The sequence below is a fragment of the Oncorhynchus clarkii genome, chromosome 10, assembly GCF_045791955.1.
Source record: "Oncorhynchus clarkii lewisi isolate Uvic-CL-2024 chromosome 10, UVic_Ocla_1.0, whole genome shotgun sequence".
NCBI classification, from domain to species: Eukaryota; Metazoa; Chordata; class Actinopteri; order Salmoniformes; family Salmonidae; genus Oncorhynchus; species Oncorhynchus clarkii.
Genome location: NC_092156.1, coordinates 59,511,637 through 59,524,749, shown reverse-complemented (window position 1 = coordinate 59,524,749; position 13,113 = coordinate 59,511,637). Strand labels below are relative to the sequence as shown.

Sequence of the window (13,113 nt, the reverse complement as noted above, 5' to 3'; positions counted from 1 at the left end):
CACAGTGCAGGCTAAGTGGGGAGCTAACTTGATGCAGCCCAGTGCAGGCTAAGTGGGGAGCTAACATGATGCAACCCAGTGCTGGCTAAGTGGGGAGCCAACTTGATGCAGCACAGTGCAGGCTAAGTGGGGAGCTAACATGATGCAGCCCAGTGCTGGCTAAGTGGGGAGATAACATGATGCAGCCCAGTGCTGGCTAAGTGGGGAGCTAACATTATACAGCCCAGTGCTGGCTAAGTGGGGAGCTAACATGATGCAGCCCAGTGCTGGCTAAGTGGGGAGCTAACATGATGCAGCCCAGTGCTGGCTAAGTGGGGAGCTAACATGATGCAGCCCAGTGCTGGCTAAGTGGGGAGATAACATGATGCAGCCCAGTGCTGGCTAAGTGGGGAGCTAACATGATGCAGCACAGTGCAGGCTAAGTGGGGAGCTAACTTGATGCAGCCCAGTGCAGGCTAAGTGGGGAGCTAACATGATGTAACCCAGTGCAGGCTAAGTGGGGAGCTAACATGATGCAGCCCAGTGCTGGCTAAGTGGGGAGCTAACATGATGCAGTCCAGTGAAGGTTAAGTGGGTAGTTAACATGATGCAGGTTAAGTGGGGAGCTAACATGATGCAGCCCAGTGCTGGCTAAGTGGGGAGCTAACATGATGCAGTCCAGTGAAGGTTAAGTGGGTAGCTAACATGATGCAGGTTAAGTGGGGAGCTAACATGATGCAGCCCAGTGCTGGCTAAGTGGGGAGCTAACATGATGCAGCCCAGTGCTGGCTAAGTGCGGAGCTAACATGATGCAGCCCAGTGCTGGCTAAGTGGGGAGCTAACATGATGCAGCACAGTGCAGGCTAAGTGGGGAGCTAACTTGATGCAGCCCAGTGCAGGCTAAGTGGGGAGCTAACATGATGTAACCCAGTGCAGGCTAAGTGGGGAGCTAACATGATACAGCACAGTGCAGGCTAAGTGGGTAGCTAACTTGATGCAGCCCAGTGCTGGCTAAGTGGGGAGCTAACATGATGCAGTCCAGTGAAGGTTAAGTGGGTAGTTAACATGATGCAGGTTAAGTGGGGAGCTAACATGATGCAGCCCAGTGCTGGCTAAGTGGGGAGCTAACATGATGCAGCCCAGTGCTGGCTAAGTGCGGAGCTAACATGATGCAGCCCAGTGCTGGCTAAGTGGGGAGCTAACATGATGCAGCACAGTGCAGGCTAAGTGGGGAGCTAACTTGATGCAGCACAGTGCAGGCTAAGTGGGGAGCTAACATGATGCAACCCAGTGCTGGCTAAGTGGGGAGCCAACTTGATGCAGCACAGTGCAGGCTAAGTGGGGAGCTAACATGATGCAGCCCAGTGCTGGCTAAGTGGGGAGATAACATGATGCAGCCCAGTGCTGGCTAAGTGGGGAGCTAACATTATACAGCCCAGTGCTGGCTAAGTGGGGAGCTAACATGATGCAGCCCAGTGCTGGCTAAGTGGGGAGCTAACATGATGCAGCCCAGTGCTGGCTAAGTGGGGAGCTAACATGATGCAGCCCAGTGCTGGCTAAGTGGGGAGATAACATGATGCAGCCCAGTGCTGGCTAAGTGGGGTGCTAACATGATGCAGCACAGTGCAGGCTAAGTGGGGAGCTAACATGATGCAGCACAGTGCAGGTTAAGTGGGGAGCTAACATGATGCAGCACAGTGCAGGCTAAGTGGGGTGCTAACATAATGCAGCACAGTGCAGGCTAAGTTGGGCAGGCCGGAGGAAAGTAAGAACAGAACCATTTGTCATGTTAAGTATCGAAAAAGCACCTACGTTTGGTAAACTGTGCAACACTAGCCCTAACACACACACGTGCACACACACACACTTACCCTAGTTTCTGTAGTTTACAGTTTGGATCCACCAGACCATCAGAAAGCAGTGTAACTCCTGAGTCCTGCAGGTTGTTGTCTCTCAGCTCCAGTTGTTTCAGTTGTGAGGTGGGTGCACTCAGGACTGAGGCCAGATCTGAACAGCAACCCTCTGTCAGACCACACTGACTTAGGCTGGAGGGAGTAGAGGAACATTGTATAGCTAACACGATCTTACTCACACACACGCACACACAATAGTACATGAACATAAACAAACATGTGCATGCAGCGCGCACAAACACACGTACCCTAGTGTCTGCAGTTTGCAGTTTGAATCCTTCAGTCCAGCACACAGCAGTGTAACTCCTGAGTCCTGCAGGTTGTTGTATCTCAGCTCCAGTTGTTTCAGTTGTGAGTTGGGTGCACTCAGGACTGAGGCCAGATATGAACAGCAACCCTCTGTCAGACCACATGGACCTAGACTGTAGTGGAAAGGAGGACACACTTTAACATTATACACACACACACACACACACACACACACACACACACACACACACACACACACACACACACACACACACACACACACACACACACACACACACACACACACACACACACACACACACACACACACACACACACACACACACACACACACACACACACACACACACACACACACACACACACACACACACAGGATGCTCACATAAGTGTCTGTATGTTGTGGAGTGGACTGAATAGCAGCTTCACTCCTCTGTCTCCCAGGTCATTGTAGCTGAGGTCTAGCTCTGTCAGGGGGCAGTTTGGTGTCCGCAGGGCTGAGGCCAGAGTCCAACAGGATGGATATGTGAGGTCACAGCCAGCCAGTCTAAAGAGATGTATTACACTTTTAGATATTCAAAACCTTAATAATAATAATAATAATATGACATGCATAAACACAATGAAAAAGGAGTCTCTTACTTCAAACAAATGCAATGTTTAGAGTAGCTCAGATGATGGTCAATCTACACCTATATTTTCTGAGTTTAATGTCGGGTGTCCGGCATCTCATTATACAACACAACTTACGATGCTTTCTTGCAGGTTTTCACTACCGGCAGCAACCTCAGACGACCTTCCACTGATGTGTTATATGTCTTCAGGTCAAACTCATCCAGCACCCCCTCTGACATCAGTAACACAAAGGCCAGGGCTGAACATTGGTGAGGTTGTAGCTTTGTTTCTGAAAGACTTCCTGATCGCAGGGAGGTCTGGATCTCTTCAACTACAGAGTTATCCCCAAGTTCATTCAGACAGTGGAACAAGTTGATGATCCTTTCTGGTGAGGATTCCATCTTAATCTTGTCTGAAAGGTACTTGAATGTTTCCTCAATGCTCGGTGTTTGACCTCCTCTCCTTGTCAGAAGGCCTTTTAAGAGATTCTGATTGGACTCCAGTGAGAGGCCCAGAAGAAATCGAAGGAACAGGTCCAGGTGTCCATTCTTACTCTGCAAGGCTTTGTCCACTGCACTCATGTGTAAGTCAGACAACTTGTCACACTTGAATGATTCATCAAACACATTTTCAGACTTCCCCAGCCATGACTCTAAAGCATATACTGCTGCCAGAAACTCTTGAATGCTCAGATGGACAAAGCTGAAGACCTTGTCTTCGTATAGCCCACATTTGTCTTTAAACATTTCTGTACACAAGGCTGAGTACTCTGATGCCTCTGTGACATCGATGCCACACTCTGTCAGGTCTTCCTCATAGAAGATAAGGTTACCCTTCTGCAACTGTTGGAAAGCCAGATTTCCTAGTTTCAGGATCATGCCTTTGTCTGACTGAGACAGTTTCTTTGGGTTTTTCTCTGTGGCTTTGTTGTACTTTTTGTTTTTCACACTGGTTTGGATGAGCAGGAAGTGGGTGTTCATCTGTGTCAGAGATTTGGGGACTTCGACATTCTTTGTTTCTTTTAGCATTGTTTCAAGGACAGTGGCTGATATCCAACAGAAGACTGGCATGTGGCACATGATGTAGAGGCTTTTTGATGTCTTCATCTGTGTGATGATTCTGCTGGCCAGGTCCTCATCACCGATTGTCTTCCTGAAGTACTCCTCCTTCTGTGGGTCACTGAAACCTTTTACTTCGGTCACCTGGTGAACACACTCAAAGGGTATCTGATTGGCTGCTGCTGGCCGTGTGGTTATCCAGAGATGAGAAGAGGGAAGCAGGTTCCCTTTGATGAGGTTTGTCAGCAGCACATCTACTGAGGTTGGCTCTGTGATGTCATACAGGTCCTCATTGTTCTGGAAATTTAGAGGATGTCGACACTCATCCAGACCGTCAAAAATGAAAAGAGTTTTGATTTCACCACACTGAATGCTGTCAATATCTTTTAGATCTGGGCAGTAGTATTGCAGAAGTTGCATCAGACTATATTGACCCTTTTTCAGGTTAAGGTCGCGGAAAGGAAGAGGAAATATGAAATGAATATCTTGATTTGCTTTTCCCTCTGCCCAGTCAAGGATGAACTTCTGCACAGAAACAGTTTTTCCAATGCCAGCGATTCCTTTGGTCAGCACAGTCCTGATAGGTTTTCTTTGTCCAGGTAACCTTTTGAAGATGTTGTTGCATTTGATTGCGGTCTTTTGTGTGGTTTGTTCCTTAGAAACCGCCTCGATATGTCTCACCTCATGTTCATTATTGACCTCTCCACTTCCACCTTCTGTGATGTAGAGCTCTGTGTAGATGTCATTTAAGAGAGTTTGCTTTCCATGGTGTCCAATTCCTTGAAATATTTGTTGAAACTTCTGTCCCAGTTTAGTTTTAATTTCCCTGGCTTTCCAAAGAGTTTTATCTAGGAAAAGAATACGATTGATATCAGTTACCACAAAACAAGAAGATACAGTAGTTCAAAAGTGAAACTAATTTATCAAGACAATGTCGTTAGAAGTGATTTAGATAAATGGAGGTTGAAGTGTAAGAGATGGTGGTTGTAACCCCCTTTGATCCTTTGTCTGAAATGCAGTCTTACTTCTTATGTCTAGAAAGTTCAGTGTGATCTTCAAGGCACCCTCGGTTCCAAAACTCTCCAGCATCTTCTCAACCAAATCTCGAACATCTTCATTGTCCAGCTGGGTCTCAAAGCACTCTGGGTAACAATGGATCAGATGATTTTTGAAGAGATTCAAATCACTCATGTTTTTCAGTGACTGACCTAGTAGAGATGAAGTGTCCAACAACATGGGGATCTACGAAAAAGGCAGAGGAAAGCAATCTGGTGAAAAAGCTGTCAATATATAAACAAGACCGCAAGATAAGAGAAAGATTTAAAAGTTGTTCAGCCTACAACGCTAGATCCCACTGGGAACAGACGTCAGTTCTACGTCTAGTTTTGATTTACATTTGGTTGAGTTGTCAACTAACGTGAATTTAACAAAACACCTCAACATGTCATTGGATTTAGGTTCAAATTTGGGTGAAAAAAATCCGAAATGCTTCTACGTTGATGACTTTTCAAATCCAGTCAGTTTTCCACGTTGACTCAACGTCGTCACATTTATTTTTGGGGTGTTCAAATGACGTGGAAACAACGTTGATTCAACATTTTTGCCCAGTGGGATGGTTATTCAATGTTGTGTTCCTCTAGTAAGAATAGATACAGAACATCATTTCTTACCTCTATGTAGCATTTTCTGTGGCCTCTGTGGTCCTCCACGGCACATACATTACAGACGAGTATCTGGTCGGTCTTACAGAAGACTTCCAGAGCTTTGTGGTGCAGCTGGCAGAGTTTCTGCTCCAGGTTTCCTGTCACCTCCACCAGGGTGTGTTTTTGCAGTGCCGCTACTATGTAATGCTGCCTTACGTGGCTCTCACAATAGGAGGCAGTGCAGTTCAGACAGGACCTCACAGCTTTGAGCTTTTTCTCAGTGCAGAGATCACAGGCCACGTCTCCAGGTCCAGCGTAGTGGTGACTTGACTCGGAGTGCTGATGTTGGAGAGGTTTAGGTGAGACCAAGACACTTACGCACTGCTTGCAGTAACTGTGTCCACCGGGGATGGATACCTGATCCTTTGGCCCTCTTTTACACTTGGCACACAGGTCTATTGTTAGCCCACTAAAGAGATGAGGAAGGGAGAACAGTTTATATGTCTTTCTCAACCTGCTTGTTCAATGCAAATGAACCACAAGGCATAAATGAGCCATAAGTTGAGTGTTATTGCAATGCATTGTCATATTCACTTTATTTATGTCCTGACGAGTCATGAGATGCATGTTGCTGTTTACCTCTCAAAAATAGTGTTTTTATTAGGCATTTCTTACGACCATACAGTGAGTTGCAATAAACCGTTTTATTCAAGAACTATAGCAATAGTAAGTGTTCTGGACATTGTTCTATTATGCCTATAGTTATTTGATTTGTGAGCTTATGTCTTTCCATCCTTTTGTCATTTAGGGGGTGCTGGTTGAAAGTAGGTGGAAGAAACATTGAGTTGTCACTCTTCATTGATAACAGGCTGGGTGTAGGTGACTTTGCTCTCTTTCTGACTCTGGAGAAAGCCATGGAAACATTAACATGTGACTTCCAGTTTCATCACCCATCCGCCATCCAAGCTTCATCAATTACCCATCCTCTACCCAAGCTTCATCAATTACCCATCCTCTACCCAAGCTTCATCAATTACCCATCCTCTACCCAAGCTTCATCAATTACCCATCGTCTACCCAAGCTTCATCAATTACCCATCCTCTACCCAAGCTTCATCAATTACCCATCCTCTACCCAAGCTTCATCAATTACCCATCCTCTACCCAAGCTTCATCAATTACCCATCCTCTACCCAAGCTTCATCAATTACCCATTGTCTACCCAAGTGTAGCTTATATCTTATCATACCCTTTGTCAGCGGTTTGTGTTTCCTGGTTGAAAGTAGGTGGAAGAAACATTGAGTTGTCACTCTTCATTGATAACAGGCTGGGTGTAGATGACTCTGCTCGGTGATGCTGGACACTAAACAAAACAGGGAAACAGACCACCTCAACAACTATGTTTCAACAGTTCCATAACTGTAACTCAGAATGTATACATCTTTTGGACATTGGAGCAATCTTATTTGAGTCAGAAAAGGATGTTCATATGATAGGTAAGCTATACAAAACCTTGCAGAGAGCATATCCAACTGACAACCTCTTAGTTAAATAATATAAACTATTGGAACAAGACTTAAAAATAACTGATATTGGCACAAGATGGAGGGAATGTTGGAACTCAACTTACGAAATGAGTTAATGAAAATGTACGCTTAATCCCGTATAAATTAACGTGTGGAATATATTAGACACGTTTCACAAATTCTATAGCACAACGGCAACGTCATGTCTTAAGTGTAAAACTAACAATGACTCAATAATTCTTGCTTTCTGGGAATGCTATAAAGTTCAAAGGTTATCGGCAGAGTTAGAAAGTTGGCTGTCAGAAGTATTACAATGTAAATGTACTTTTAATCCGTCTGTCTGCATATTTTAAGCCATGTTATTTATATTTTTTGTATCTTTATTTAACTAGGCAAGTCAGTTAAGAACAAATTCTTATTTTCAATGACGGCCTAGGAACAGTGGGTTAACTGCCTTGTTCAAGGGCAGAACGACAGCTTTTTACCATGTCAGCTCAGCGATTCGATCTTGCAACCTTTCGGTTACTAATCCAACGCTCTAACCACTAGGCTACTTGCCGCCCCAAAATATGAGGGTGCAGTGAGCTACCCGATGGGTTGGAGGATACTCTTCTCGTCAATCATCTTGAAAAAAAGTATACTTAAATACCATCGTTAAGACAATGGAAAAATCACATGCTTCATTATCTAAATATTGAAAGAGTGTGGGTGACGGAGAGAAACAAAATGGTGCAATTTGAGGACTTGTGGCGGACAGTAATGCAGGTATTGAAGATAGGGGTGAGAACAGGTGGGTCTGGGCAGGTGTGACATTGTTGATGTTCGTGTGCGTCTGTATGTTGTCTTTGTCCGTGTAAGTATGTACGGTTGAAAAAAATATTACATAAAGGAAAATGTATATTTCAGAATGAACGTTTTACCTCTCAGAGCGGATGTCTTGAGGGAGGCTCATTTTAGAGGCAGCGGTCCCTCCTCTCTCTTCCCAGAGACTCATTTTAGAGGCAGCGGTCCCCTCCCCTCTCTCCCCAGAGAGACTCATTTTAGAGGCAGTGGGTCACACCTACAGACTGAACAGATCAACGGGAAATACACTTATCAACCAACAATGAACAACAGTGCTTTCCATAAGCGCCGGCTGTTGGCCATTAGGCCGATTAAGTTTTTTGCGATGGAAGTTTGGTGGTGGTGGTGTATATCAATGCTAAACAGCATCAAAAAAGGTGCTCAAACTCAAGCAGGTATGTAAACTAGTGGTTGACAGTAGCATGCCGGATAAAACCGGACGGCAGTGAGCCAAGGGAGTTCCAGAAATAGTTACCATTAAATAAATAAAGGACCACTTGAAGGGAAAAGTTAGGATTGGGTATATGAGTTACTATGTGCAAGCTTATGTTCAGAAACCACTGCGTTGCTATAATTGTGAAAGGTTTGGGCACGGTGTGCACAGGCAAAAGGAGATGTGTGGGGGAGAACATGCATATGAGGAATGTGGAGATGGGGTCCAGTTAAAGTGCTGTAACTTTGGGGGAGCCCATAGTGTGGCATATCAGAGTTGTGCAGTGATGAAAAGACAGGTGGAAGTGCAGCAGGTGAGAAGTGAGTGTAACATCTCGTATGCAGAAGCAGTGAAGGTAGTTCAGACAGAGACAAGCTGGGCACCTAGAACAGGTATTCCGGTCAACTGTCAGTGCTGTTATTGTGAAGTGGAAACACCTAGGGGCAACGAGCTCAGCCGCGAAGTAGTAGGTCCCACAAGCGGAACCGAACGGGACCGCCGAGTGCAGAACGGGACCGCTGAGTGCTGAAGCATGTAAAAATCATCTGTCCTCGATTGCAACACTCACTACCGAGTTCCAAACTGCCTCTGGAAGCAAGGTCAGCGCAAGAAGTATTAGTCGGGAGCTTGATGAAATGGGTTTCCATGGCCGAGCAGCAGCACACAAGTCTAAGATCACCATGTGCAATACCAAGCGTCAGCTGGAATGGTGTAAAGCTCACCGCCATTGGACTCTGGAGCAGTGGAAACGCCTTCTCTGGAGTGATGACTCACACTTCACCATCTGGCAGTCCGACGGACTAATCAGGGTTTGGCGGATGCCAGGAGAAGAAGTATTAGTCGGGAGCTTGATGAAATGGGTTTCCATGGCCGAGCAGCCGCGCACAAGTCTAGGATCACCATGTGCAATACCAAGCGTCAGCTGGAATGGTGTAAAGCTCACCGGCATTGGACTCTGGAGCAGTGGAAACGCCTTCTCTGGAGTGATGACTCACACTTCACCATCTGGCAGTCCGACGGACTAATCTGGGTTTGGCAGATGCCAGGAGAACGCTACCTTACGGAATGCATAGTGCCAACTGTAAAGTTTGGTGGAGGAGGAATAATGGTCTGGGGCTATTTTTCATGGTTTGGGCTAGGCCCCTTAATTCAAGTGAAGGGACATCTTTACGCTAGAGCATACAATGACATTCTAGACGATTCTGTGCTTCCAACTTTTTGGCAACAGTTTGGGGAAGGCCCTTTCCTGTTTCAGGATGACAATGCCCCTGTGCACTAAGCGAGGTCCTTACAGAAATGGTTTGTCAAGATCGGTGTGGAAGAACTTGACAAGTCTGCACAGAGCCCTGTCCACAACCCCATCGAACACCTTTGGGATGAATTGGAACGCCGACTGCGAACCAGGTAAAATTGCCCCACATCAGTGCCCGACCTCACTAATGCTCTTGTGGCTGAATAGAAGCAATTCTCCGCAGCAATGTTCCATCTAATGGAAAGCCTTCCCAGAAGAATGGAGGCTGTTATAGCAGCAAAAGGGGGACGAACTCCATATTAAGGCCCATGATTTTGGGATGAGATGTTCGACGAGCAGGTGTCCACACACTTTTGGTCATGTAGTGTACCTCAGCCCAGACCTACAATGCCACTGTCAGTGGGAATTCATTTAACATCCCTCGACTCTTGCCGTGTCAACAGACATCCCCCAAACCCCCGTGACTCTTGGAAAATTAGTGTACAACTGGTAAATAGTCGCTGATATTTCAGTCAGATGTCTAGCTAGCTAGTTACCTCAAGGACTCTGGCTATTAGCCAGGTAGCTAGCTATAACTAGGTGGCTAGAAGGACGACATTAGCAGCTAACGTTGAACAGAGCCTGACCTCAGCAGGAGCAGTTGACTGAAATTAAGCTAGCTATAATCAAAAGATGGGCTACTATAAGTTCTCATAACAAAATACCTTTTCTTTGTAGAGAATAGTGAGACAGACGGTGGTGAATCAGGCTGCAATGGAGGAGGCAAATAGATACACAGAGAGAGGAAGCATTGAAGCAAGCAGGGAGAGAGGTTAGTAGTATAGTGGGTACAGTGGTTCCCAAACCTAGGGTCCAGGACCCACATGGGTTCCCCTAAAATGAAAATAGGGTCCCCTGAGAGAGTCTTTAATCTTATCAAGCACAGTAATAACTTGTTTCTCTTCAAATCAGTACAGAATACAACATTTTAGATTCATCTAGGGGCCTTTTACACTGTCAGAATTCACTTGCATGTCATTATGTGTTGGGACAGCCTGTGGGACCTAAAATTGAGTGAAATACAGTATAAAGACAATTTAATATTATGTGCACTGAACAGAAATATAAATGCAACATGCAAAAATGTCAGAGATTTTACTGAGTTACAATTCATATAAGGAAATCAGTCAACATCAGTCCTGACTTACCACTCATGTACATAGTAAATAAGTAGTGAAACACGTATTATTAAGTACAACTTGTAAGGTAGTGATCTATAAGTACCAATCCACAAATGTAAATCACCAATCCACAAATGTAAATCCCCTTTCACAAATGTAAATCACTATCCACAAATACAATTCACTATCCACAAACAAACACTGTTTGATTTGTATTTGTAAATCGATATATTGCATTAGAATTGTTTTATAACTGCAGATATGCAGGTCATTTCTAAGGGCCTTAAGTAAAATGGCTTCCATAAAGATTTGCACATAGCAGAGATATGCGGATTGGTGATTTACATTTGAGGATTGGTACTTATTCGTACAGATACACGAATACAAAAAGCATGCTGTCAGTTCACAATACATTTGGCATGATATTGATCCCATACCTGCACGCTCTTGCTGAATGCAGATGATATTCCCCTGAAATTGGACAATATGTACAGCCTACACGTGTTTTGCGATTGTGTAGGCTACTTTGTGCATGATTTCACTATTGTACTACATAATTGATCATTCATATACCTCCACCAAACGACTTTGATATACATCAGTGGGTATTAAGAAGTGAGTATAAGGCGTATACCTGCGCATAGCATCCACTACACCACTGTCCCATTGTGTTTTACAAAAGGTGCACTCTCCTACATCACTGGCTGAGACCGAGTACGACTGTGTCCGACACCGAGACAAGACCGAGACACTCAAATTGTCGTCTCGAGACCGAGTACTACAACATTGTCTGCAACATACATATAGATGAAAAGCAAAACTATTTTAATGAATGCAAACCTATAGGTCACAACAAGGCCAGACACTCTTAAAATCAGCTAAAAGTACTATATATTGGTCTACCACCACAGTAGGCTTTTATATGGCAATTATTTAACAACCATACACACCATTAAATCAAATACAAAAAACAACAACACCAACCTTAGAGGCCAACACCCAGCAACATGTCCTCAGCCTGGTAGCTTAGCAGTCAAATCCGCTGTGTCATTCAAAAGATTTACTTTCGATTTCAAAAAAAAGTATTTGTTGCGGAAACCCGAACCCGATTACACTACAATCAACCGATTAAAAGGTGGAAATCATCATACAAATCACATTATTCAAGTGGTGAATTTGCTTCGCGTTACCTTTGAATTATGATTCAGAACCATACATTGCACTTACTGTAGTTATTGTAGTTCTTCTATGTTATATTAGCGATCGCACAATTTAATTTGCATTCTGCCACCTACTGTGCAGGATGCAAACAAGATTCCCAAAAAAGGAACAAAACACCAAAACAACTACCAAACTATCAAAAAATATTAATACTAATAAACTAAATCAAACAACTTTTATGTAAAAAAATAAAACAGATCTGATCCCTAAACATGCTCAATGGGAACGTGGGAGGACGGGTCTTCGAGCACCCTTGCAAGTAGGGTTGGAAACGGCGTTGCCAACTCCTCAGTATGGAAAGTAGCCATTTAAAAAGAATATATATATATTTTTTAAATGTATTATTCATAATACAAAAATAAACTTACATTGCTACATCAGACATGTCTAGCAAACCAAACACAGGTATTAACAATGCTCAAACATACACAAAATATAAATAAAATACAAAAAAGAAACAATTTAAGTGCAATTATACTCACTCTGAAAATATCTTATTATAATGATTCATGAAGGTGTTATTCTTGTTGTTATTCACTAGGGTTAGTGTTTTAATACGATAATTAAATTAAATCAGAAAAATGTGTAATTTTGGTATAGATCTTTTGAATTTTTGTTTGTGTATAAAGTATTTGGCAACTAGAATAAAAACATTAACAATCATTTCAGTGGTTTTGTTATCATTGCAATAGTAACATATTATATATTTTATGTTAAAATTATAGGCAGTGTTCATAATGGTAAATAAGTACTTTGCAAGGTTTTCCCAAAATTCGGACACAAATTTACATTCAAAGAACAAGTGAGACAGATTCTCACCTTCTTTTTCACAGAAAACGCAGATATCATCAATAGCCACAAATTTGGACATCATAGAATTACATGGATATATCTTATGCAAAATGTTGAAGTGCACTTCCTTAACTTTGTTTGGTATACAGTATTTGTAAGGTCTTAACCATGCATTTTTCCAGACAATGTCAGGAATAAGCGTGTTCCAGAAAAATGTTCCTCTCGGTGTAAGTTGGTTATGTGAATGAAGAATTTGTCTTATATATTTATTACAACAATATTTCTCAAGTAAGCCCACGCCTTCCAATCTGAGTTCTCGATAAACTTTGTGATCATTCCCAAAGTTAAGATGACTTTTAATAAGTGTAGTTAGACCATTGGGAACGGCTTTTATCACAGAAATAAACT

At 43.4% G+C, this 13,113-nt stretch overlaps 1 protein-coding gene across 3 annotated transcripts in view; it reads right to left on the bottom strand.

Annotated features, from left to right (window-relative positions):
* Window positions 1-12,195, bottom strand: part of LOC139418853 (NACHT, LRR and PYD domains-containing protein 3-like) — a 47,680-nt gene extending 35,485 nt beyond the window's left edge. The window contains exons 1-9 of one of the 3 annotated variants that reach the window (XM_071168607.1): window positions 11,677-12,195; window positions 7,925-8,071; window positions 6,728-6,841; window positions 5,506-5,947; window positions 4,861-5,077; window positions 2,913-4,683; window positions 2,548-2,709; window positions 2,141-2,314; window positions 1,851-2,024 (exon numbers count right to left, since the gene is read on the bottom strand). In XM_071168607.1, coding sequence (XP_071024708.1) covers window positions 1,851-2,024; window positions 2,141-2,314; window positions 2,548-2,709; window positions 2,913-4,683; window positions 4,861-5,077; window positions 5,506-5,947; window positions 6,728-6,841; window positions 7,925-8,043 — 3,173 coding nt within the window. In that variant the 5' untranslated portion in view covers window positions 8,044-8,071; window positions 11,677-12,195. The remainder of the gene's footprint in view (window positions 1-1,850; window positions 2,025-2,140; window positions 2,315-2,547; window positions 2,710-2,912; window positions 4,684-4,860; window positions 5,078-5,505; window positions 5,948-6,727; window positions 6,842-7,924; window positions 8,072-11,676) is intronic. The other 2 variants (XM_071168606.1, XM_071168608.1) reach the window with 2 other exon arrangements.
* Window positions 12,196-13,113: the final 918 nt, after the last annotated feature.